Raw genomic sequence first — 26,715 nt, 5'->3', positions numbered from 1 at the left:
AGCAAACACAAACCCGTCTTGCTGCCCTCCGGTGGAAACTTCCCCGGCCGCGAGCAGAGCGGGAGGGGGCGGCGGGGTGGCGGGGCGGCGGTTCCCCTCGCGGAGGCAGAGAACTGCGCGCACGAGGCTCGGGTCGCGCGGCGAGCGCGGCGGCCGCCGCCTCCTCCCCACCCCGCCTCTGCCGGCGCTGCCTCCTCCCTCCGCCCGGCTCGGCCTCCCTCGCTCCCTCCCCTCTTGGCTGGCTCCGGCGGCGGCGGCGGCGGCGCGGCGGACGGGGAGGGCGTGCGCCGGCCGAGAGGTGTCGGCGGTGAGGGAAGGGAAGTTTCAAGTGGAAGGTCGTCCGCCGGCCGGCGCGTCCTCCCGCTCTCCTCCGGCAGCATCATGGCGGAGCCGAGCGGCTCGCCCGTGCACGTCCAGCAGCCCCAGCAGACAGCCCCGGTGACAGCGGCGGCGGCGGCCCCCGCGGCCGCGACAGCAGCGGCGGCCCCGGCAGTGCCCGCGGCGCCGGCTCCGGCCCCAGCCCCGGCGGCACAGGCCGTCGGCTGGCCCATCTGCAGGGACGCGTACGAGCTGCAGGAGGTTATCGGTCAGTGCGGCGGGCGCGGCGGGGCCGGCCCAGGCAGGGCGCCGAGGCCGGGAGGGAGGCGCGGCCGGGGGCGGGAGGGGGTGCGGGATGCTGGGCTTGCCTGCATGCACGCCCGGGAGGCAGAGCTGCCGGCTTCGGGGCCTACCGGCTTCAACAGTATTTTTTTTTTTTTTTTTAATTTATTTGTTCGTTCTCTGAGCGCTGGTGCTGCAGGAGGCGGCGCGGCGGATGTGACTCGCACTGCAGACGAGCCGCATGCTGCAAACTTTTATCTCCCGATCGCCGGGGCGGCGGAGCAGGGGACCGGCAAAGCCGCCACATCACCCTTCTCCCGTGCGATGGGGCCGCAGCCCGTGGCGGGTGGCCACGCAGGCAGGCAGTCGCGGGTGAGGTGGGGTTGCGGGGGCGCCGCCCTGGGCTTCCAGCGCCCCCGCGCTGCGCCCGGGGGGCCGCGTCCTGGGGGACTCTGCGGGCGCAGCCGCGTCTCTGCTCTTCAAGCTCCGCGCCCTTGCCTCCTGTCAGCGGCCTCACGCCGTGGGTAAGGGGGCCAGGTAGGAGTCGCGGAGGCCCAGGTTCTTTCCCGAGGTTGGGGAGGATGCCGGCCTCCCTGGCAGCCGCTGCTCCGCGCCCGCCTTGCAGCCCGGCGCGCCCCGGTACCCGCCTCTCGGTACCCTGGCGCGCCGCCTGCCGCCCAGCCTGGCCGCCCGGGGAAAGCAGGCGCCCTGGCCTTCTGCCCTGCACCGGGCCGGTGCTTTCCTCTGGTTCAGGGCCGAGCTGCAAGAATGAAACCCGAGGCTTTCTGTGATCTGCTTCCTGCTATTCGGTGCCATCTAGTCGGCTCACAAATATCACCTTATCTTACATTTTTAAAAGCCTGGCAAAGTCAACGGCAAGAAGCCGGCATTACTTTTCCTTAGGCCGAGCACGTGAAAGGCCAGGAGATTTGTGTTGACCCCTTCACTTAGAACGGCTCCTATCGGATCGTCCTTTTTGAGAGTCTTGTTAAACCTAGTTGGGGAAGCCTCCAGGCAAAGTGCACCCTCAGCTTCTAACCTTACTGGGGCTGGGCTAGGACGTAGTTTTCCCATATCTTGATGTTTAAGTACTGTGATGAAAAAGGAATTTCGGATATTTATGTTATCATTATTATTTGCTTTTCTTTTAAAAAATTCTCCACACCCCCTTTAAAAAATTAAAACAGAATTTCATTGGATGTTTAAATGAGCCTTTATCATCTGCCACTGTGTGAATGAAACAGCATAGACCGAGATACGCATATATTTCATATGTATGAGAAAATGATGGGCCGAACAGTAACCTAGGATATAAAAACTTCAAATAATCTAAAAGAGACATCTCTGTATAAAATTCTTTGAAAACCCAGACTTTAAACAACTTTGGGCCAGAGATTCTCAAGGAATGTGTCTTTGTGTCATTGGCTGGATTAAATCACCTTAAGGGCTTTTCAAAGCCTATTCAGTGAAGAGTGCTTTAACCTGGCATATAAGCCCCTTCAGTATTTCAGTGTTACTGCCTGCCCTCAACAGGCTTGCCCCTTCCCTTATTCTTCTTGTACTGATTGTACCCTGAGTATGCTGCTGTCCTGTGACACATGGTTTTACATTCCTTATTGCCTGGGCACAGGCTCTTCTCTCATCCGACTGCCCATCTTTGTAGTGAATCTCACACAGTTCCCGAGGCTAGAGAGAATTTTCTTTGAGAAGCCTTTTGCTTCTCCTGAGGCAAAGCACATTGACTGATCTCCTCTGCCTCTCCTTTTACATGCTTCATAGCAAGCATGTAACCCCCTATGTTTTAATTTGTGCCACAAAATTTAAGGGCTTACTGTGTCCCAAGCGTTGTGCTAGATGTTCAGAAGCATACAAGTTAATGAAAATGGTTCCTGCCCTCAAGGACTTCGGTTCTAGAAGATGTGATGTGTGAGCACTGGGAGAGCACAAAGGAAGGGGGAGGGGAACACCAGAATTTACTTATCAATTTATTTGGTCATTTTGTTAATTATTAGAGTTAAGATGGTGGGCTTTGCCTTTTGAAAACATAGTATTTTGAGTTGACTAGTTTTGTGAATTAATGAATAAAATCTTAATTTAAGTGAAGGGATTAAGTGCAGGGCTTCTCTCTGCTCGCAGTAACAGCATTGTTAATTATGGTTGGTCAATTTACCTAAGGAATTTGAGAACAAAAACACCTGCTTATTACTTCTACCCCTATTTTTGTACATTCAGACTGTAGGCATGGCTTTTCTCCATTTTAAATTTATCTCATCTGTTTTCCAACTAAAAGGTGGTCTGTGTGGAGGCCATGTTATTGAAAAATCAGAGCACGGGAATAGGGTTTTGCAAGAGCTTAATGTTTATAGGGAATTATAAACCCATTTCCATTTAGTGTTTAATGCTAGTTGAGTGATTACAAGTGAACTTGTGGTTAAGCACTTTTGCTTAAACATTACATGCAGGAGAGTTAGTAGTTCAGACACTGAACTAGTTTCAGCATGAATGCGGGTGGAGAGCCTTTGCCTCCCCTGTCCGTGTGGCAGGTGTCATATGATAGGGCTCCAGCAATGTGAGCTGTGACCAGCAGGAGGCTCGGATGTGCCTGAGCAGAAAAGACCAAGGGAGGCACCGTGTTTTAACTTTACAGCGTGGCACAGAGCACTTTTTCTTCATTTCCTTCTGCGCAGAGATTGGGGCCTCAGGATTATGAGAGAATAGGTTTACAAAAGTCCAAACAGAGCAGGTTCATTTGTTTGACTCCTGTTTTAGAAGAATAAACACAGGATTTTGCAGGTCTAAAAATAAAGGTTTCTTGTGGCATTGCTGTTCTTTTGTTGTAAAAGATCAATAGACAATTTGTAATGCTCTTAGGGTTAATCTGATTCAGAAGTTTATGCATGACCTGGAAATGATGTAAAGTCTGTTGGAGGGATTGAAAATGTTGTGAAGTTATTAGGTTCCTCCTTTTAGCCGTTGATACCCTTGTCATAGTAGATTTCAAATATTCGTCTCCTAAATAAGGAATGGCTCTTGGGAGGTTTTCTAACCTCTTTATACCCTTCAGCCTCATTAACCTTTGTTCCTTACCTCTCCCCTTCATCCCACCCTAAGATTGTTTCTTTGGAACTATCAGGGTTAGCCAACGATAAGACAATTGAAAAATTAGTTTCTTTGTTGGTGATGTCAATGGTATTACCTTTGTTGAACAGAATGAACAGTGAATCGTGTAAATGTTGTCTTGGGCATCTGTTGTAGAATTGAACAACCTCAAGGAACTTTTCTGGCAAAGAGCTGCAACACCAGTTTCTGTATTTGAGTCAGATAATGGCGTCAGGGGCTGTTTTCTTGGCTGATTTTCCTCAGAGAAACCCTAAATTGACTTATGCCTCAGAGTAAGTTTGATTTCCTTAGATTTTTTGCAGGATAAGCCTTTCTTTAGTTTTGTATTTGGTTTCTCAGGGTTGCTTCATTTTGCCCTGAGTGGTCATTTAGAATGATGTAAAAGTAATACATTTAATTTTTGGTCTCAGTCAACAAAAGACTTTGGTTCCGAGAATCCTAGCTATAGTTTGATGGAGGGCTCCTCTGAATACTTTATTTCTCTCCTGTGACGCTTTGTTTAACCATTCAGATGCATCTCCCCAAACCCAGATAATAGGGCATACAGCCAGGTTTTCAAGCAGCCTTTCCTAAAATGAGACCTGCCAGCAGCAGCCCAGAGACCTTCTGCCTCACTCTGTGCTCTCAGAGTTTGTGCGGGTTCTGTGGTTTAGGGATTAGAACTGGCTTTATGGATACTCTAGAGGGATCTTGAGGACGTTGAGAGCTACATTGGGTCACAGTCGTTTTTCTAGGACCTCAGAGGGCCCAGGCACAGAGTGTGTATTTTGATCTTCCAGACCTTTAAACTGGGCTGCTTTGCTGCTAGTGTTGGTTTGCTAGTTTGGCCATTTTATTTTATTTCATCTTTTAAACTAAAAGAGCCCTCAGATGTATGGCCTAAGACAAGGCTTTGATTTTCATATCATTTCACCTTTTTTTTGTAAAGAGAAAAATATATATAGAAATACTCTTTTTGTACTTTTGTATTATTGTGGTAAAATATGCAAATACCACATAAGATTTACAATCTTAACCGTTTTCTAAGTGTATATAATTCAGTGGCAGTAGTTACGTTCATAAGAGAAATGCTCTCATAGAATTCAGCTGTGAAACCATCTTCACTTAAAGTTTGTGTTTCTTTTTGAAAGTTAATGTATTACTCATTCAGTTAATGTATTTGCTATATATTGTATTTACTATTTGGATTTTGTCTTTTACTTTGGTCGTTTGTATCTTTCATGAAATTTTTATCTTTTTCAAGTTTATCAGTATACCTTTCTGCATAATTTTCACTTACTCTCCCGTTTAAATAACAGCTTCAGGGTGCCTGGGTGGCTTGGTCGGTTGAGCATCCAACTCTTGGTTTTGGCTCAGGTCACGATCTCACAGCTCATGGGATCAAGCCCCGCATAGGGATCTGCACTGACAGTGTGGAGCCTGCTTGGGATTCTCTCCCCCTCTCTCTGCTTCTCCCCGACTCACGCGTGCGCTCATGCTCTCTCTTGCTCTCTCTCACAAATGAATAAACATTAAAAAGATAAACAGCATTAATGAAGTATACTTCATGTACCATACAATTCATCCCTATATACTGAACGGTTCAACGTGGATTTTGTTTTTTGTTTTTCTATATCCACAGAGTTTATCAACAAGGATAACAGTTTTAGAACACAGAAATGCTCTTTTAAATGTGCTGTCCAAAATGCTATGTGAGAAAATTCTCTAGGTAGAAAAGAAACTTTTGGTAGAATGACTACAGTACTTTATGCTTTTGATTTGTGACCAATAATATTATGAATTTTTCCCTGTCTCTGATAGTCTGTTATACACTACATTTTTGATGATGTTTGAGAATAAATTAAAACATTGCAGGCTCTGGAGTCAGATGGCCTGGTCTATTTCATATCCTGGCAATAGCAATCACTGGCCTTGTGACCTTGAGCAAATTACTTAGATGTGTCTGCACTCAGTTTCCTCACTTGTAACATGGAGATGATAAAAATAGGGTTGTGAGGATTGAGAGAATGTAAAGCACTTAGAAGAGTGCCTGGCACGGGGCATGCTCTCAATTAGTCTTAGTCATAACTACTAAAAGCGACATTTGCTAATCAGATTCAAATTATCAGGAGAGAACACAGCCCTGTCTCTGGTGAGATGTTGGAGTGGCTTGAAGCGTTTTCTCTGCTCGCTTTTCTAGCCGGGGCTGTGGGGGGGTCGTGGCGGGGGGGACAGGAGGGGGAGTTTGCCAGCTGGTGGCCTTCTTCTGGTGTGTGGCTGGAAGGGGGCTCGCGGGGGGTCCCCAAAGCTCACGCGGCGGGGGAGGGGGGTGGGGGGTGGAGTGGCCTCCAGTCGCACCTCCCCTCTTTTGCAGGAGGAAGCTGAGGGACCTGTGGAGCTCCTGGTGGTTTGGAGAGCTCAGGGGTTTGGGTGCCAAATGGCCCTCTGACAAGTGGTGAGAGCATCCTGCGGGAAAGGTTGCTGGGAGGAACAGCCCATTATGACAGGGCTCTGAGAACAACCTGCTAAGACTGCACTTTTCTTCCACCTCTCAGTTGGCCCTGTGGAGGCTGCCATGCTGGCAGGAAATGCTGCTGACTAAAAGAAACATCGCGGTGTCCCAGTGCATGAGACGACAGGAGCGTTTGTGTTCAGATAAAGTCATCACTCTTGCTCCCCATCTCCTTTCTCCCCTCCCTGCTTTCCCCTCAGCTTAAACATACTCTCAGGTCTTTCTTATCTTTAACAACAAATGAGAACAAAACAAAACACTCACTCGTCCTTCCTCTTCTAGCCACTACCTTATCTCCTTCCTTCCTTTCACAGCTAAGCTGTTTGAAAGAACCTCCCATTCACTTCTCAGCCCACTGTGCTCTTTGCCCTCCTGCTAAGAAACCAAAGTTGGCATCTCCACGATCCCGGTGCCAACTCCTGGGGCCACAGCCCGGGGACGCTGCGGTTCCCTTTTCTCTTCTCCGCAGCATTTGGCACCGTCTGTCCTCTCTCCTCCTCCTTTCCTGCTCCAGGATCCACTTCACCGTATGTATGTCTGCGGCTGCAGCCGCCACCTGAGATGCTGAGGGTCTCCCTGTCCTGGGGGCTGGCGCGTCGGCTGCCCTTTGTATGTCTTTGTTTAGATGCTCCCGACAACGTGGCACTCACAGTTAAACTCATCGTCTGTCCTCCTCTGCCTCAATCCTGATGAGCTTCGTCGACATCCTCCATCTTCCTTAAGACCCTGGCGCGTGACGCAAGGACGCCGGTCATCCCACGCCCCTCCCCCCCCTCCCCCCCCCCCCCCCCCGGTCTTCTTTCATCTCCCGCATCTAATTGGTCATCAGTCCTAGGTACTCTGCATCCTTAGAATCTTCTTTGCTCTGTCTTTAACTCTTCCCTTGGCCATCACCGGTTTAGTTCAGGCCCTTATCGGTTCTTATTTGGGTTCTTGTAATAACTTCCTGACCAGCTTCCTTGTCTCCGTTCTTGCTTCCAGCTACGGGATGCACTCTTCCCAAAATGGTGGTGCTATGCCAACATTTTTGTCAGTTACCCTAGGCTTAAACACTTTTAGTGGCTTTTCTGTCATCTTTAAGGTTAACTCTAAGCATGGTTTTTAAGGCCTTTTGGGAATTGTCTCTTGCCTTTTGCGGACAGACCTTCCTTGTCATTTTCATTTGCAGACAGACTCCCAGCCAGTGGGAACCTTTTGCCGTTCTTGAAATGCTTCATGCTTTCCTAGCCTTGAGAGGCAAGTTTTCACTCTGTTTCAAACACCATTTCACACCCTACCGTTCAGTTTTCATGTATTTAACAGAGAACCCTGTCTCTCCTTTTCATTTTTACCTTTATTGAAGTATAACATGCATGTGGAAAAGTGTACATACCATAAATGTATATAGCTTGATGCATGTTCATTTGAACACACCCTGATCTGGCCTCCCTGTTAAGAGCTGGAATAAATGATTTCTCTTCACACAGTCTCTGCCCTTAAGCCTCCTTTTCCTTTGCTCTGTTGGGTGTTTTACCCCTGGCAATCCTCACACTGCATGCAAGTTGGTCGCTTCTTTGCCCATTAGGGTGCTGGATGTTAACTCCCTTGTGAGGACAGCGTCTCTAGCCTCCATACTCCACACCTCGTATTAAGTATTTGATAAATGTTTTCTGGATTAAAGCCTGAACTCTGGGGACAAACACTCCTTACTTTCTTACATAAGGGGAACGTTGCCTGACTTCTAAAAATTTGCCTCCCTGGATCCTCAAGATTTGATCTTGCCTGTGGTTGACGATGTTGCTTATTTAGTTACGTTAGGGCCAATCAGCTTAAAGGGCTCTGTAGAAATTAGCTCATTAATCCTCCCAGATGAAGAGTAAGCATTTGAGTGCTTCCGCTTGCCTGTACTGTGCAGGTAGGCAGGCGTGCAGCGGCCTGGCTCTCCTGAGGTCACTGGACTGCGGGATGGCCTCTCCAGGTTAAGGGCCTGCGGCCTCCTGCCCCGTGTGGCATCCTTTTACTTAGGCATTGTAGAGCGGGACACGGAGGTCCCAGTACTGGTCTCCTCTTTTCTAGAACTTTCCTTTCTTGAGCATACCCATGACTTCTCTCTTCCTGTTTATGTATTTATATATAACCCAACCTTAAAGTTCTGCAGGGCCTCTTGCTGTGTAGAAATCAGGACTGTTGGGAGAAGATCAAGGATGTAAGTGAAACACAGGAACAGAACATCAGGGCAGGTGGTTTTCAAAGGTTGTTACGATGGCAGGGGTTGTATTTTTATAAATAATAAGGGACCCAGGGTAACAGGATTTGTGCTGATAGGACAGGATATGGCTATGACGATAGACCATTTTTCTTTTTACGTCAGAATCAACCTAGTAGGTGTTATAATTCCTCTATGGTGTCTTTATTGGGAAAGCTTCTTTTTTTTCCTGTTTAAATAGAATTCTTCATGTAATCCTACAAAGTTTTACGTTTTTCTCCGGGACAGTGTTTTTAAAATTACACCAAAGCAATTTCAAGATGGTGATTCCAGTCTTTTGAGCGTTTCTTTTTGCAAGTCTGCCATTCATTGGTCAGTGTTTCGATATGAGGAAAGAAATCATTGTGTTAATTAGAAAGGCATGTTAGACTTGGCTTAACAAGGAAGCTGAGGAGAAATAGCTGCTCTTTAGAGAATGGATTGGCTATGCTTTAGTTCTAGAATTGATTTGGATAAACACTTTGGAATCTGATGTGAGTAAATGCTGAAGTATTTCACATTTGTTTTCACTTGCCAGTTATTTGAGAATAAGCTATAGTTTAGTTTTGAGAAACTTCTTGGATATCGAAGAATTAGATAAATAGACTTTTAAAACCAATTGTATGTGGGAAAACATCATTTTAAGATAGAATATTTTATTTTCAAACTTCTTCCAGGAAGTGATATTTAGTATAACTCTTAGAGGCCTAGGAGTGGGGCTGCTCATTCCATTCTTGCCTTAGATATAAGTACATTTTGGTGACAATTTTAGGGTTTAGGTTTCCCACCATTAGTCACTGCTAGGGCTATTTACTGGAAGAAATAGTATGGTAAGTAAATATTGGTGACTTTCTGCCATGTGAATGGTAGATCTTCATTTGGGGAGTATTTTTTTTTTTTAAGTTTAGTTTTATTTATTTTTTAAGTAAACTCTGCCCCCAACGTGGGGCTTGAACTCATGACCCTGAAGTCAAGAGTCACATGCTTTTCTGCCTGAGCCAGCCAGGAGTCTTCATTTGGGAAGTATTTTGGAAGCCAGTGATCTGTGATAATTCTGAGGTCTTAGAGGAATCTGTGCTCTTGTTTTGGACTGGTAGGATCAATTTTTACCGGGGTTTGTAACAAGGGACATCCCAATTGCTTTCCTGTTTGCCTGTTTAGTTTGGGGATTGGAAAAAGATGGTATTTTCTGGATTGGTGCCTGTTGGCCTATTTTGTATTACTTACATTTTAATTTGAATTATCTGGTCTTTCTTCCCCTCCCTTCTCCTCCTTCCTAATTGACAACGTCACCATTCCCTTTGCTTAATTGCCGAGTGACTCAAGAAAGCAGGGGGAGAGAGTGCTCAGGGGAAGGAATGATAGGTCACTGCTGGTTTTTTTGTAAGTCACCTCCTAAGTGAGGAATGGCTTAGGAATACAGAATCAGGAAATCTAATTTTGGAATAGACTGAAGAGAAAATCCATTCCTGCTCCTTTGTTTTATAGCTAAAGACTCTGGTGGCCTAAGTTCTTCAACTTTTTTTTTTTTTAACTGTTGGCCCAAAAGGCGTTAGAATCTCAGGCTTGTGATTCTTGCCTAGTTCAGTATTTTTTTTCTACTTATATCACATTGATTCATCATTCATTAGTGAGAAGGAAGGTTAGACATATTATCAACTCAGCTTTATAACTACTATTTTAATAGAGTACATATCTATATATAACGTATTTACCACTAACTACCATAGTAAAAATCTTATTTCTTTAGAGGTGTTAAACTGATCTTTATATGTATTTCTTTATCAGGGTATTTTATTTAATGTGTAAAGAACATGGTGGTGTATAAACATGAAGTTGCTTCATTTTTTTATTTTTTATTTTTTATTTTGTTATTTTAGAGAGGGGGCAGGGGAAGAGAGAGAATCTTAAGCAGGTTCCATGCTCAGTGTGGATCCTGATACAGGGCTCAATCTCACAGCCCTGGGTTCATGACCTGCGCCAAAATGAAGAGTCGGTTGCTCAACTCACTGAGCTACTCAGGTGCTCCAAAGTCACTTCATTTCAATCATCATCTTTTGCCTGCTCTGTTAAAATAGAGTTGTTGGGGGGCGCCTGGGTGGCGCAGCCGGTTAAGCGTCCGACTTCAGCCAGGTCACGATCTCGCGGTCCGGGAGTTCGAGCCCCGCGTTGGGCTCTGGGCTGATGGCTCAGAGCCTGGAGCCTGTTTCCGATTCTGTGTCTCCCTCTCTCTCTGCCCCTCCCCCGTTCATGCTCTGTCTCTCTCTGTCCCAAAAATAAATAAACGTTGAAAAAAAAATTAAAAAAAAAAAATAGAGTTGTTGGGGCACCTAAGTGTCTCAGTCAATTAAGACATCCGACTTCGGCTCAGGTCATATCTCATGGTTTGTGAGTTTGAGCCCCACGTTGGGCTCTCTGCTGTCAGCACAGAACCCACTTTGGGCCCTCTGTGTGCGTGCACACTCTCTCTCTCTCAAATATAAATAAACAGTAAGAAAAAACAGACTGTATTGTAACCTTATCATTGAGGTGGAGTTGGGGCATGGATGGGTGTGTTGGAAAGTAGAAGTTTAAGGAGGAGCAGGGTGATGGGTGAAGAAAACATATGAAGTAGATGAACTTCAGGGCTGATCATTAGCTGGAGCAAAGTTTCTGCACTACAGTCAGGTCCCCTCTGCCAGGCTGTGCTTTGTCGTGGTCACAGCAGCAACAGCTTTCCTTCATTTCTTGGCGTGTCCTTGGCTGTCGGGTAAGACAGCCAGTAGCCACGTGTGGCTATTTCAATTTAAATGCATGGAAATTAAATAATTTTGGGGTGGGGGATGAGGTATGAACAGGCAGAGCACAGATGTTTAGGGCAGGGAGACCGCTCCATGTGATAGCATAATGATGGATACATGTTATCCTTTTTCCCAAACCCATAGAATGTATAGAATCCAGAGTGAACTGTAGTGTAAACTGTGGACTCGGGGAGAAAACGATGTGCCAGTGTAGGTTCATCAGTTGTGACAAATGTACCACTTTGTTGGGGATACTGATAATGGGGGAGGCTATGCATGTGGGGGGGCAGAGGGGAAATATATGGGAAATCTCTACATTCCTCTCACTTTTGCTGTAAACCTAAAACTACTCTAAAAAATCTTTTAAAAAATACAGTTCCTCACTTAGTAACCACATTTGAAGTGCCCAGTAGCTAATTGTGGCCAGTGCAGCTGCAGAACCGGATTTTGTTTAAGTCTGTAATCCACACTATTGTATAAGGATATTGGATAGCTCAGATATAGACTGTTTCCATCACCCACCGCAAAATGTTTTATTGGGCCGCACTGATGATAATTTCTCTGAAATGTTCAGAAAATGACTAAATATTGTGATGGCTGTAAAAAGTGTGAGGCCACCTCCCGATAACATACTAAGGCATTGCCACTGACTCAGAGGTACACAAAGACAAGCAATGCTACACCCTATTAAAAAAAAAATCTGTTTTCACTCTGTGCTCTATTTGAGAGCTAATTGATTCATATTTTCAGAAGAACAGTTATTCTTCTTGTGTGTGTGTGGTGAAATAGATACCCCTGTTGACGTAGGGAAGATGGTTTTGAAGTGTGAGTTTTTATCTTACCCACTTAACTCATTCAGGGATGTTCTTGTAATTGTAAACATAGAGAGTCCTCCCAAATGAAATCCAGTATTTTCAGAAGTATCAAAATGTTACTTTTCCTTAAGAAATCACTTCAGAGTCTGGAGTTGGATGTACTAGACACTATCATTTCAGTTTATTTTATTTATGAAGAAAGTACTGACTAGGGTTTGTTTTTTTTTTAAATAAAATTACAGAGGAGTTGTGAACTTAACTCAGAAAAATAATACGTCTGTCAATTTTAGTCACTTAAATAGTGAGTTTGAATCATGGACCCTTCTTTTCTCTTGAGTTTAAAACAATTTGGTATTTCAGTCACTAAAAGATGGTTTAACCTAAGTTCTATATTACAAAGAATAGAAAACATCCAGTGTTTAAGTCAGCACCTTAACAGAAATTCACACTCAGTAACCACTGTTTGGGTAGGATACCTGCTTTGTAAGGAAGGAGAGAGAATTAGTGACTGAGGGGTGAAAAAGTCTGTGTAGGGAGATTAACTAGGTTTAATTTTGGGCAATTCAGGAACAGTCTGTCCTTTCTCATGTTTGATGTCCCTTGGGTAACTGAGTCCATAACAGAGTATTTTACTATGTAATCCTTTAAAATTTTTCCTTGTATGTGCCCTTTCAAATTTCTGGAGCCCTAACTCTAGTGCCTGACCTTCAACAAGGGTTGTTGTGGAAACAGTTTTAATATGGCACCTTTCCTGGGCACTTGGGAGGCTGAAATAGGGCTAGGGGAAGTGTCTCTGTGTAGTTTCAGATTGTGATCACTAGGACTCACTTAAGAAGAGGAATATTTTTGGCATAAGTCAAGATCAGGGGCTAGATTGTTTATCTTTACTAAAATAAATACTCCTCACTTGTTTAAAAAGTGACCATCTCTAGACCTAAGAGATAATGAGCTTCTGAGTTCATTTATAGCTATCTTCCTGATTGTTTTCATAGAAGTAGCAAGGGGCAGAGTGAGAAGGAGACTCAGAATCTGAAGCAGGCTCAAGGCTCCAACCTGTCAGCACAGAGCCCGACGTGGGGCTCAAACCCATGAAGCGTGAGATCAGGACCTGAGCCGAAGTCAGCGCTTAACCGACTGAGCCACCCAGCTGCCCCTATTTGCTTAAATAATCTTAAAGGCAGGTGTCTGGTGTGTAGTTACTAGAGTAGGTAAAAGTCCCAAGCATTTGTTTTGCTTGTTATTTCACATTTAGTCTACCATATGAAGAGTGAGTAGTTTTCAGCTGTGTACAGTTGTTTAAAAATTAAATCCTCCCTTGTCTCTTGGAGCTCCTTGGAAGAAAGAGAATGCCAAAAATATGAAAGGTAATCTTTATGGGATATGACTGACTTTAAAATTGATCACATCAATTTATTTACACAAGAAGTATCACTTCTTTTAAGGAGACATGGTGGGAGGTATCCACTTACACTTTACAGCTACGTTTCATTTTAAATTTTAAAAGTTACCCATTTCCATCAGCCCTCCTGTGAAGAAATGAGACTGATTCCTAATGTGACATTAAATTGCTCTTAAGATATTTCCAGAAAATGTTTTAAACAGTTGTGGCTTTATTGGAATAATAATTTAATCTTGCAGAATGATTCTAGCCTGAACAGTGCAGTGGGTTGTTTAAAGTCACTGTTTTTAAACAGACTTTCGGCATCACCAGTTCATAGAAGTGATGGGATCGAGACTACAAGGAGCTGTGTGTCTAGAGGTAGGGATAGCAAAAGCAAAAGCTGATGGTGGACTGGGGAGGCATGGTAGAGTGGGGAGTAGGATTCCAAGATCACATCTGTAAAGCCAGAGACTGGCACAAGGCAGCAACAGACCTCAGATCTGAGCAGGGGTAAGAGACAGACAAAGAACTCAGAGGCATATCCAAGTTTAAAATTCGCAGGAGTCCAGCAAGGTGTCAAGGCAAGGAGGGACAATATAGTTCTTCCCAGAAAAATTTGGTGGCAACGTCTTGTTGAGGTGGGCGCCTCATTTAAAGCTTTGCCTTCAGGGGGTGCCTCTGACAAACTGGAAGGTTTGGTGTGGATTCTGATGGTCTCTGTATCGGCTATGTATAGTTGTGTGACAAACCACCCCAAAACTTAGTGGCTTAAAACCATGGCTATTTTATTTGCTTACGATTCTGTGGGTTGGCAATTTGGGCTCAGCTGGGCTGGGCAGTTCTGCTGGTCTTGCCGAGCTTATGGCTACCTGGGCCGGGGCTACGTCTTTGAAGATGGTCTCGCTCGTGTGTGGTGGTTGATGCTGGCTGTCGGCTGGCCCTTTGTCCACTGCTGTCTCATTCTCAAGGAGGCTCCCCTGTAGTTTATCTGTTGGCTGCGGCAGCGTTCCAAGTTTGCAGGGACGGAGTCTCAAGGGCTCTTGAGGCCTCGGCTTGGTACTCACCCCGTGTCACTCTGCCTCATTCACATCACAAGGCCACTCAGATTCAAGGAGAAGGGAAATCCATTTCCCTGCTTGTTGGGCATAGTGGTAAAATCACATGGCAAAAGGACATGTATATAGACATGGGAGGGATTCTTATTGCCGTCTTTGCAAAGTCTCTACCACAGCAGCTTTATTTAGCTCAAGAGTGATGAATAGACAATGTTTGATATTCATTGAACTTTCCTTTTTAACTTGTGGTGGGGGAGCTAATTGCTCAACTACCTTCATCCCAGTTGTTATAGTGTGATTGATTATGGGTTTCATAAACTAATGTGCTGTGTGAACTATTTTGTTAGAAAAGTGGCTTTAGAAATATATAATTTGCTAAATACTCTAAAGGTGTTGAGTCTAATATGACATTTGAAGGGCGAAGGGGTGTGTGTGTGTGTGTGTGTAATGCATCTGATCCTTTTTAGCCTTGAGTTGTTTTATTCCAGACTGACCTTCTTAGAACTTAACACCACATTAAAAATATAGATTGTCTGCACGCACATATATACTTCTCCTGCCATCTAGAAGTCAGTGAACCAGATCTATCATAGCCCCCAAAATAACATGTTGTCTCTGCATCACTCAGTTTAAGTGTAGATGGTTGCTTACATAATTATGGAAGTTTCTTCACTTTGAAGTCAATCCAGCAATATTTTACTGCCAGTTTTATAATCAGTTTTCAAAAAAGAACTGCCATCCTATTAGGATAAAAAGATTAGAAGAAATCCAGTAATAGTTATTGGCAGAATTTGCCCGTTTTCTTTAGTTTATCATATATGAATGGCAGAAATGATGGATGGGAGATGTGCAAGTAATACCATTTATCAAATTGCAGTCGTCCTGGTAAAAGCACTTATGAAATATCATATGCTTTTAGATGTGGGAAGAGGGCTGAGTATTGTCGTTATAAATTTACAGACTTCTGTTTATTCTAAAGGGGGAGATAGATGTGTACGTGGATTAGATGCGTGGGATGTCCTTCCTGTGGTTGGCCCACACCCCTTTCTCACAAAGGGAAGAAAGATTGAGAGAAGGATATTACCTAAACCTCTGAGTTATAAAAACCTCCAAGCTTATTTATCTTAAACTTTCCAAATATTATACAAATAATACGTAGAAAATTTGGATAATGCAGATGAGTGAAAAGGGGAGAAAATCCACCAGTTACCTTACTGTCCACCAGCTATTGGCCTGACGAGCCTTTATTGTCCACCAGCTAGATAGTGTTTGACTTTTGGTGTAAGTTGACATGGGATAGGACTTAAAAAAAGGAGTATAAATTGATTTTTTTGGAGATTGATATGTCTTCGCATTCTCAGTGCTTTCACATTTCATTTGTTTTGAGAAAGAAAATAAACCAGTGGCAGATTAATACTTGCTTGGCAAAAGTGATTTGTTTCTCAAAAATTTGACACTGAAAGTCAAGCATACTTTATGATTACTGGACAGACTATATGTATGTATTTTTCTTACACTTATGTGTTTTCAGAATACGGTTACAATCTAAATGTCTACATTGCAATTTAGTATTTCTTAGAAGTGTCAGTTATTTGCCCTTTGCCCTTTGGGTGCTATGGATCTACCTTATTTGGTACTTTTCTGATTGCAAGTGAAAACATTTTACAGAAAGCTCTGGAATGGAGGGAACTTAAGAATAAGTAACTTTCTCATTGAGGGTGTGTTGAACACAGTAATGACTTTTAGATTTCACCTTGACCTTTCATATCAGACCTAGAGCTGACAGTATGAGAATTTTTTAGATTTGCTAAATATATGTTATCTTTTTGTAGAGCCAGCTCTTTGATTTCATGGGTACAAGGGAGAAATGAATCTTTAGGAATTTAATTTGATGATCTGAATGTTGAATTTTTTTGGTCTTTTTGGCAAGTAAAAAGCTTCAAGGATTTTATAGCATTTTCAGTGAACGGATGAAATAGCTATTGGCCTGACCAGCCTTTATTTTATTAAAGTTTTTAAATTACAAAGATATAAAAAATACTTTAGTAGGTGAAAATAACAACCCTCAGTTTTCATTTCCCAGAGTTACCCCTCCCCTCCCCCCCCCCCCCCCCCCCCCCCCCCCCCCCCCCCCCCCCCCCCCCACCGTGGTCAGTTTGGTGTGTATCTTTCTGGATGTTTTTCTTTGTATACATATGCCCATAGATTTTTTTCCAACATTTAATTATTATTCATGTAATGTGGTAACTGTGCATATTACCCTACACTTAATAATTTTTACTTCCATAGAGTAGTAATATGTATTACATGTGTATTTTACTTCTGGGTATCTTCTGTATGTATGTGTAGTAAAATATACACATTACAAATATCCACAGCTGTCATTCCTAGATCATTTCTCATAGCTCTCTACCTCATCTAAAGATATTTTATTATTTATGGTTAAATATTTAAATATTCTTATTTCAATTCCAGGTCCATTTCTGTTCTGTGGATTACTTTATCTAACCAATCTTTTACTGATGAACTTCTTGGTTGTCTCCAGGTTTCCATAATCCTGTGCGGTGGATTTCCAGCAGTGGGTTTGCAGGGACAAATGGTATTACTTTTGTATTTTTGATAGGTACTGTGGAAATTTCTTCCAGTTGTTACATTAATTGCTCCCCTTTCTGGCTTTAAAGGTAGAAAGGAGTTAGACTGAGAAGGCATCTTGCCTTCTCCCCTGTTGACCCAGACCTGAAAAATCTAAGATCAGGAGGAGAAAATGGTGGATGGGGTGGGGTGGTCACAGATCGGAAAAGAGAAAAATTGTCATCTAAGTTTGGGAAATAAAAGTTGCATTACCTCATGCACTTAAAAAAATGAAATGTCAAGAAGTTTATTACTGTGAACAAATTTATGGAAAGGTTTTTCTGAATTGGTGAAAAGTTTGGATTGCAGAATGTAACAAAGTTGATTTACTCTTTTGGTTACAAGGACCCAGGACTCACTTAAGTTATACCCCTGAGTAATAGGGACATTCTCTATGAAGACAGATGTGGGAATATGGGGACAGGAATGTCCTCCATAACCCCAGGGTTTTGTAGCCATCAGGAAAAGCTGAGCACCCAGCTCTTGGGGAATTGCAGTGTTCTCATGAGCCATGTAAGTGGACAAGACCTGAGCAGCGGGAATTTTTGGGTCCTCACTTCAGAATCCTCTAATGTTGGTGTGATTTAGCCAGTCGGGGTGAGTCTGCTTTTGCCCTGTCTGCTCGCTTCTCTCTCCTCTGTCCCGTGGTTTCTGCTGGGTCAGAATTTTGGCTCATTCATACCTGTCCTGGCCCTTAAAGCTTCTCTTTTCAACCCTTTCCCTTTTGGCCATAGCTATGGCTGCTAATTGCTAGATTTTCTCTTTATTTACCAATTTTGATGCCAAAGATTGAGAATCCAGTTTTTACCAGACTCCCTACATAGGACAGCTGCCAGCTCAGGTGGCCTCTTTGGACAAGGGTAAAACATGGGAAGCTCCTACCTAGGAAGGGAACTTGGGGGTGGCAGGCGCCTTGAGTTGGTGTTTATATAACTTTGCTCTTAGGTTAGTGACCTATCCAGAATGTAATCCTGATTAACGTACTTTTTTTGTTAATACACACACACACACACACACACACACACACACACACACACACACACTCTCACACACTCACATACACTTTGTTACATAAATATATATACTTGTGATGAACTTAAGAAGCAGTTTATTCTTTTAAGTCAGTATATACTTCCCTGGGACACAACTTTCCTTTTTCCCCATAGAGTAAATTGGGAAAACTTGTGCCCTGTCTCAGTAGTAAATGGTTTTCAATTCTGAAATACCAATGCCTGGATCATGAGGTATGGTCTTGCCGTTTCTGATGGACTTAAATGTCCTATGAAATATTTCATCCTCTTTATGATGGTACAGTTCTGAAAGGAAGAGTATCTGGTCCTCCCTAATTTTATTAGGTATTTGGCACCCCGGTGTTTCAGAGATGAAGAGTTGTTTATATTTCTCTAAGCTGCTTTGTTTTCTTCCTAAGGGTCACAATCAAGTATCCCCCACCCCCTTTTCTTTCCTGTTCTCCTCCTTTCTCAACCCCAGTCAGCTTCTCCTTCAAAGTAGTGGCTAGTGGGTTGAATGTTTCGGTGACTCTTGAATTCCTGAGCCCTTGACCTTGGTGCCCATGTCTCTCAGCATCTCAAAGGGCAGTTTCCCTATTCCTCTTAAAAATGAGAACCATGCTCATAAAATGCTGTCTCAATTTGGTTTCAGATCACTTGAAATGTAATCTGATTTGAAAGGCAGCATTTAAGCTCCTGTTTACCAAAAGGTTTTGATTATCATTTTATAGGAATTTTTGTTGGGTAAAAGATAGATGAATAGCATAGCGACCAAATGGTCTTATTTCAATTTGGAAAGTTTCTTCTGGTGGTCTTGAATTCGGTGTTTTAATCTGCTTTAAAAATGCCTCTTAGCACATAAGCAAAATTAAACATTATTAAAGTCTGTGCAATGCTTTTTATTTTGTCCGAGAAAAATCTTTTAAATACTTTTTGGTAAGGACATGTGTAATTTAAAGCTTTCATTTTGACAGCTTGGTTTTACTGATAGGCATGTTAATCTCTATTTGATTGCTTTGGTGGCGAGTTGAAAATCGCCTAGTGCCTGGCTTAGAGTACATTTATAAATGTGCTTTCTTTGGTTTTCTTTTTTTCTAAGTTTATTAATTTATTTTGAGAGAGAAAGAGAGCTCAAGTAGGGGAGTGACAGGGAGAGAGGGAGACAGAATTCCTGATGCGGGTCTCGATCCCACAAACTGAGATCATGACCTGAACTGAAAGCAAGAGTTGGACACTCAACCCACTGACCCACCCAGACGCCCTGGTTTTCATTTTGTGAAATAATAAAGTGAATTTTCTTACATGTTGCTGTATTATAGATTTGACTGTTTATCTGATTACCAGATTTAAATTAAAAAAAAATTTAGCCATTTTTTCTTTTGGCTCAATGTCCCTTTATCCTTTTTTTTTTTTTTCTGGTGTATGGGTGGCGGCCTTTTCTGTTATTTTGTAGCATGATAGAAAAGTGGATTTGTTTTGTTTTTTCAAGAATTTCCCGTTCTTTTCAACTTTGGCTTAATTTTCATTATGTTCTTTCTCCCTTTGGAAGTGTCAAAGTGTATGTAAATATGATTATATATAGAATATGTGACTGTTATATCATTTTTTTTCTTTATGTACATAGAGGCAAAAGATACATGTGTATGAAATTGCATATGACCAAAGAAAAATTACAGGTAATGAAGTTATTTGACTCTTGGGGAGACTTTTATTGTATCTCTTGAGATCTAGTGATCTTTGAAGAAAAACGTTGGCAATTAAAATTCTCCTATTCTCCTCTCTACCTGGAAGACTTGAGGCCGTGTAAGGGCAGTGTAAGCTGACAGGATGCTTCTGAGACTTCCTGGAGGACCTGCTGTGTGTTGCCTGGCCTGAGTACTTGACATCTTTTATGTGCCATCCTTACCTCATTCTTGCCAGGATTGGTATGATTATCCCAATTGTACACATCAGGAAGTAGAGACGTGGGCCATCACATAATCTGTTGAAGGTCACATGGCTGGATGTGAACCCAGTGACCTCTGGTTGCAAATCGCCTCCCTGCTTTTGCTATTTGACCTACCTTTAGGATTTCTCAAGTTATCAGTAGAGTTAGTTTCTAGAGGAAAGGTCCCTATTTTTTTTTTTTAATGTTTATTTTTGAGAGAAAGAGCACGTGAGCCAGAGTCGGTGAGGGGCAGAGAGAGAGGGAGGCACAGAATCCGAAGCAGGCTCCGGGCTCTGAGCTGTCAGCACAGCTCAGACAGACATGGGGCCCGAACTCACGAGCTGTGAGATCATGACCTGAGCCGAAGTCAGACGCTTAACCGACTGAGTCACCCAGGCACCCTGAAAGGCCCCTATGTTTAAAGCAGCATCACATGGTAGTTGGGCTGAAACTTGCACATCAGGCCAACATGGGCTCAGATTCTGTTGGCATCATTTTCCAGCTTTGTGACCGGGAGCCAGTTCCTTGGCCTCATTGTGCTTCATGGTGGTTCATCATCAAAATCAGGACCATCATGTTGGCCTTGCTGGATAATATAATGCGTAATCAATAATGAAGATGATGATCATAATTATAGCAATTAGCACTAAGGAGCTATTTTTGTAGCTCATTTAGTCCTCACGGTAACACCATGAGGAAGGTTCAGGTATCTCCGTTTTACGTAGAAAGTCCTCAGCATGTGAAGTCTTTTTAAATTATTTGTACTTTTCACACCAACGTACCTTTCCATTGCTGTGGGTAATTGAGGATTCACTGACTTGGAGAATTCACTGTCATTCAATAAATGTGAACACCTGTTATGTAGTCATTCAGGTAAACTTTCTGTCTCCTAGTATTTTTTATTACTAGATAAAAACTAGATAATTATCTAGTTTTATTACTAGATAAAAACTAGATAATTACTAGATAATTTTTTGCATAATATAACTAATATTTTAATAGGTTGTATTGTTAAAAGAGTAGTTTTATGGTAACTCAAGCACTAATTTAAGCATTCATAAATAGGAAACGCACAGGCAATATGTGTCCTCCAAATAAATTAATACTACTGTATTGGTACAAAGGGCTCTGGAGATTCTGTGAGAGGACCAGGAATCTTTTAAAAATGCCCTCTACTCATCCATTCATCTCTTTCTTACCATACAAAGTACATAAAAATTTAGTCAATAGACCTGTTGCATAAGGCAGCAATCCCCATGGCCTGCCGTATACCTGAGTCCGTGATGGGGATGTGGGGAGGTTTGAAAATGTTATGAACATTAATGCTAAAGTGTTGACATATATAAAGAACACAGAATTCTGGCAGCGGACTCCTATGTCTCATCGTAAAAGAGAGAAAACCATAGGGCTTTGCTCATATAATTCCCGACATTGAAACCAGACTAAAAAAATTTAGTCTAAACAGCAGACTATTCAACATTTAAAAGGAAAAAAAAAAAAAAAAGAAAAAGAAAACACACAAATGTACCCCTCTCTGAACAATCCTGTAATATCCTGGAATCTCCTGTCAGGTAGTACGAACCTTTGTGTCTGTTAAGAAAGTTCTTCCTCACGTTTTGGAGAAGGTAGGACCATGCATCTCAGAATATGAAAAAGTGGGTGGGGGAGGGATGAGTCTATTCTTCAGAAAGACCTGAGCAGCTGTGGGCTGGCCACAGGTCAGGTTTTATACCATCCTGCTTTTACTTGATCACAGGATGGGTTGACAATCCGTTTTTTGTGTTTGTTGAGTTCCAGTGTGTGTCACACGTTGCTGCATCTTGGTGATTTAGAGGAAGCTGCTTTTGGGGTCTGACCTTGAGAGACTTAGAAAAGTTTACAGGGGAAAACAGAACTGATTGCACCCCAGTGAGGTAATTGCCTGGTGGAGGTGTGTAACCAAAATTTAGAGCCGATCGCCCCATCCCCAAAGTCCTTCTGTCTTTTGTTAGTAGCATGTCATATATAGTTATTGTCAGAATCTTAAAGGAAGGGATTTCAAATCCAGTTTGTTAAGTTCCCACCACCCACTGTGTGTTGTAAAGTTTGTTTCAAGACAGAATGTAGTGAGAGATTAATAGGACTAATGTTTATTTTTGAGGCAGAGAGTGAGCAAGCAGGGCAGGGGCAGAGAGGGGAACAGAGGATCTGAAGTGGGCTCTGCACTGACAGCAGAGAGCCTGATGTGGGGCTTGAAGTCTCATGAACCACGAGATCATGACCTGAGCTGAAGGCAGATGCTTAACCGGCTAAGTCACCCAGGCGGCCCAGAATTAATGTTTTGATAAAAACTGGATAATTCGCATGATAAAAATAATTTTTGAAGTTCAGTGCTGTCTCTACAAACATGGGTTAAATGCTAGCATTAGTTGAATACATACGTCAGCACGCGTGTATGTATACATATCTGGCTTTTTAAAGACGTGCATGTATTAGCATCATGCTTTCATCTTGTATGTAAACTGTGGATTCTGAGATAATCAGTTTAAACTTTCAACAAGGAAGAGTTATAATGAAACGAAACAATGGTTTTTTTTGTTTCCCCAGTAACTAAATTTACCATTGTTCTGAGAAATCAGCAAATGACCCCAGGATGTGAATTTAATCCAGTTGTGCCTTTGAACGAAGGTATCCTGGTTCTGGTGGGATTTTCTACTTCTCATCATCCTGTTCACGTGTTCACTTGCTTCCCTGTGTTGAAATCAATAGCAGCTCACTATGATTTAACCAAGTTAACAAACAATAATTTTAATACAAAAGTAATGGACGTGGGAAATAAAAGGAACTGTTATTTCTGGCTCTGTCAGCTCAGCACTCAAAGTCAAAGACTTTTTACCTTTTGCTGAAAAAATGTTTTCCAATTATGGTTTTCCTGTGAAGGCCCACTTTAAAATATAACCCCTTCCACAGAGCCTAGATTTACTTGGAGATGCTTTTTGATTGTCAGTGACTCAGGATGTAGAATCTTACAATCTCCTCAATTGCACACATGTACAGTTGTATTATCTTTGGCAATTTAAGAAGTTCGTTTTGTTTTTGTTTTTGGTATTTTTTTTTAACATCCAAAAGAAACTAAGATATTTAGCGGAGAACTATTTTGAACCAGAACTTGCCCTAGAAATATTGGCCTTCATTTTATGATCTATTTTTCTTGATCCAGTTGAAAGAGATTTTGAGATCTCTTCTGGCATTGCCTGTTTGTGTCATCTCTTTTCGAGAAAAGCTCTGTGCCCACGTTAGTCATCTCTTATACTTCATCAGTCCTGTATTAATATAATAGCTACTCTACCAAGGATTTTACACACACATCTCATTTAATACTCCTATCAAGCCAGTGAGGAAACCAAAGCCCAGAGGTTTAAAACAATTGCAAGGCCGATTCAGTTTCCCTCTCTTTCAAGTCCATACTCTTAACCATGACTGTCCACAGCTTAGAGTCTTTGTTCCAGGAGAACCCTCCCTCCCAGGTAAGTCAATAGCATAGTCCCTGCGTAGCTCTTTAGAGGCTTTGTTTGGTATTTATTGCTGTTGGTAGTTGAGCCTCAATATTTCATTCCATTACTTTTTCTCACATTGAAGATTGTTAACAAAGAACAATCTTGATTACCATGATTATTCAAGTACACAAGGAAATGACAACTCTTCCTCTCTTTTCTGTGTGAATGCTCTGTAACGTGCCATTATGTTTTCAAGTGCATACCACACTAAGATAAGTGAAAGATGCTTACATGATAAAGTTTAATGGAGGCTTGTGAATCAAGATTAGCCATCTCTCTACCTGTCTCTATATCTAGATGAAAGCAAGAAAAAGTTTAAAGAAACTCAGCTTGTCCTCTATCCTCGCATCAAGGTAAGCAAGAGCCTGGATGGTCTGTGTGAAGGTATGAACACAGTCTTATCTTTTTAAAGGTTGATTCTGTTTAAACTTTTTTTTATTTTTTATTTTAGAGAGAGAGAGGGAGAGAGAGAGAGAGAGAGAGAGAGAGAGTGTGTGTGTGTGTGTGTGTGTGTGTGTGAGTCGGGGAGAGGGGCAGAGGAGCAAGAGACTCTTAAGCAGGCTCCATGCTGAGCATGGAGCCCAATGCAGGGCTTTACCCCATGACCCCAGTCCAGGATCATGACCTGAGCCGAAATCAAGAGTCATGCTGAATCAACTGAGCCACCCGGGTGCCCCTTAAAGGTTGATTCCAAGAAAAGACTTCTTTTGCTCCTAAGCCTGGATCTTAAGACCATGCAGATTGCTAGGAAAGCAATGGAGAAACCAAAGGGGTGTGTGTGTGTGTGTGTGTGTGTGTGTGTGTGTGTGTATTGAGAGAGGAGTGCTTGCTTGCAGCAGACCACTTGGAGAGAAAATTAGCGTTGGGCTAGAAGCTCTCTTTTTGGAAAGCATCTGTCTGACATTGGATTTGGACAGTGGAGGACAGAAGAGACCTACAAACAACCCTCTGTGGGCTAGTAGCAGGAGAGTAAAAGAAGCCCAAGGGAAAAACTTCCTGTCCGTGAGGAAGAGGGGCAGGAGAGGACTGGGCTAGAAGATCTCAGCATGGGGTGAGAGGAAGTCCCCCCCCTCCGCCTCCCTACCCCACCCCCTTCCCCACCCCCTTCCCCCTATTGTGACTTACCTGTACTCTGCATGGCAGCTAACCAGAAAATTGGGTTAAGTGTATATAGAAAGTGTCTGAAAACACCCAAAGTATCTGAAAAACAATTTTTTTGAAACTTACTTGACATAACGATACATGATTGGCTTACTAAAGTGCTTTAGGTACCACATAGGACTGGTAAGAAAATCGAGATTTTGCCCGGCCAAGGTAGGAGTGCTCCACAGGGGTTCGTGTGTTGCCTGCCTTCCTGGGGCCCTGGGATCATTGCTTATCTGTTAGACTGATAACGTGTTCTCTCCTAAACAAATAGTCACGGATGGCAAGGAACAAAAGAGCACCAGTCATCCCACGTCTTGTACTTCTGTGTTTGGTTTCATTTTGATGCAGGGGCCGTCGGTGATCACAGCAAGTGACACCGCTTGCCCAGGTGTCTCTGCTCCTCCTGGCCCTGCTGGTCTCTGTGGGTTGCACCCCCCCCCCTTTTTTTTTAGTGTTATTTAAGCTCTGCCATGATCTGGTCCCAGTGTGCTTTTTCAAGTAATCTTTCATTATTCCTCGTTAGTGCGATTTCCTGAAAATAAATGGCTAGTATCACCTTTTTGCCTTTGTAGACCCTCTGGCCACTTTCCAGCATGCTAAGCATCTCTTTTTTTTTTTCCTAATATATATTCTGAGTATCTTTTAAGGTTCAACCCAAATGCCTACCCCAAATTCTTGATTCATGTAGTTCTTAGAAGAAATCAACTGTTGGTGGATAGTGCAGCTATTTGGGCAGAAGCTTATTTGCTCTGGTAGGAAACATGTCCGCCCCAGGTTTATATCCTGAGTAACGTTTAACAGGGCTCTTGCCACTTGGTGGGAGCTGGTCCCTATTTATTGAATGGCTGTGTGACCATCAGCCTTTTGACTGTGCTACTATTTTCTCTTTATCCAATTTAGGCTCTCCCGCCTCTCTTTTAGACCTTTTCGAATCTGCTTTTATTTTTTTTCCCCACTTTTATTTATTTTATTTTAGTTTTTTGAGAAGTCTCTTCCATGTTCTTGCCTTTGCTCTCGGTGGCTGGAATTACCTTTGGGGAAACATGACACTTTATTGAGTTTGCCTCTCGGCCCTTCCAGTCTAATGATCAGGAATTTCTGCCATGAGTCATGTTCTGTAGGTGACCTGGCCCTTGCTCTGGTGAGCCCACCTGGGTTGAGCATTGGCTGTAAACTGGGGGCATAGAGGATTTCCACTTCTGTCCTTACCTTGGTACACGTGGTGTGTCTGTAGTCCCCGATCACTATTTTTGATGATCAAACGTTGTCTAGTCAGTTTCTTGGAAAAGATGATACACGTAGACACTGTGAAAGTGAACTTTTCCTGACATTTCTTCTGGGAAATTTCTCAGCTTTTGTAGTTGTCTCCAGGTGACTTCCCTACTTTGGACATCCAGGGCAGGCTTTTGGACCCTCTGTATGCTGAAACAGAAACCTACACTGTCCTGTGGGGCTTCAGTGAGCAACAGCAGCAGTGTTCGTGTCCTGAAGAGAAAGGCTTTGTAGGGCAGAGCAAGGGCTAGTCGGTGGCACCCTTTTCCAAGTTATGTGGTCTGGTGCTGTTTCAGTCTTCTCTCTGTCAGGATTCCCATCAGCAAGAGCCATACCAGTAACCTCATTTATTGCCTCCTTAAAGATGACACAGTATTAGAAGATGTTTATATGATCCCTGTATATCCTGGTATTTTCAAGGTGGAATTTAAATGGTTTGCTGCTAGTAAGCTACGTCTGTCTACTAAATCATGACACTAAATCATGGACTTGACCTTGAAATTGTAGTTATGCCTTTTTTCCCTTTTAAGAACACATTGGTGGGGCGCCTGGGTGGCGCAGTCGGTTAAGCGTCCGACTTCAGCCAGGTCACGATCTCGCGGTCCGGGAGTTCGAGCCCCGCGTCGGGCTCTGGGCTGATGGCTCAGAGCCTGGAGCCTGTTTCCGATTCTGTGTCTCCCTCTCTCTCTGCTCCTCCCCCGTTCATGCTCTGTCTCTCTCTGTCCCA

At 43.0% G+C, this 26,715-nt stretch overlaps 1 protein-coding gene across 2 annotated transcripts in view; it reads left to right on the top strand.

Annotated features, from left to right (window-relative positions):
• Positions 1-226: 226 nt before the first annotated feature.
• STK39 (serine/threonine kinase 39) overlaps positions 227-26,715 on the top strand; it is a 312,459-nt gene continuing 285,970 nt past the window's right edge. The window contains exon 1 of one of the 2 annotated variants that reach the window (XM_043576954.1): positions 227-586. In XM_043576954.1, the coding sequence (XP_043432889.1) occupies positions 382-586 (205 nt within the window). In that variant the 5' untranslated portion in view covers positions 227-381. The remainder of the gene's footprint in view (positions 587-26,715) is intronic. The other variant, XM_043576955.1, reaches the window with a different exon arrangement.

The sequence above is a fragment of the Prionailurus bengalensis genome, chromosome C1 (genome assembly GCF_016509475.1).
Source record: "Prionailurus bengalensis isolate Pbe53 chromosome C1, Fcat_Pben_1.1_paternal_pri, whole genome shotgun sequence".
Taxonomy (NCBI): domain Eukaryota; kingdom Metazoa; phylum Chordata; class Mammalia; order Carnivora; family Felidae; genus Prionailurus; species Prionailurus bengalensis.
This window is presented reverse-complemented; position numbering and strand designations above follow the sequence as displayed.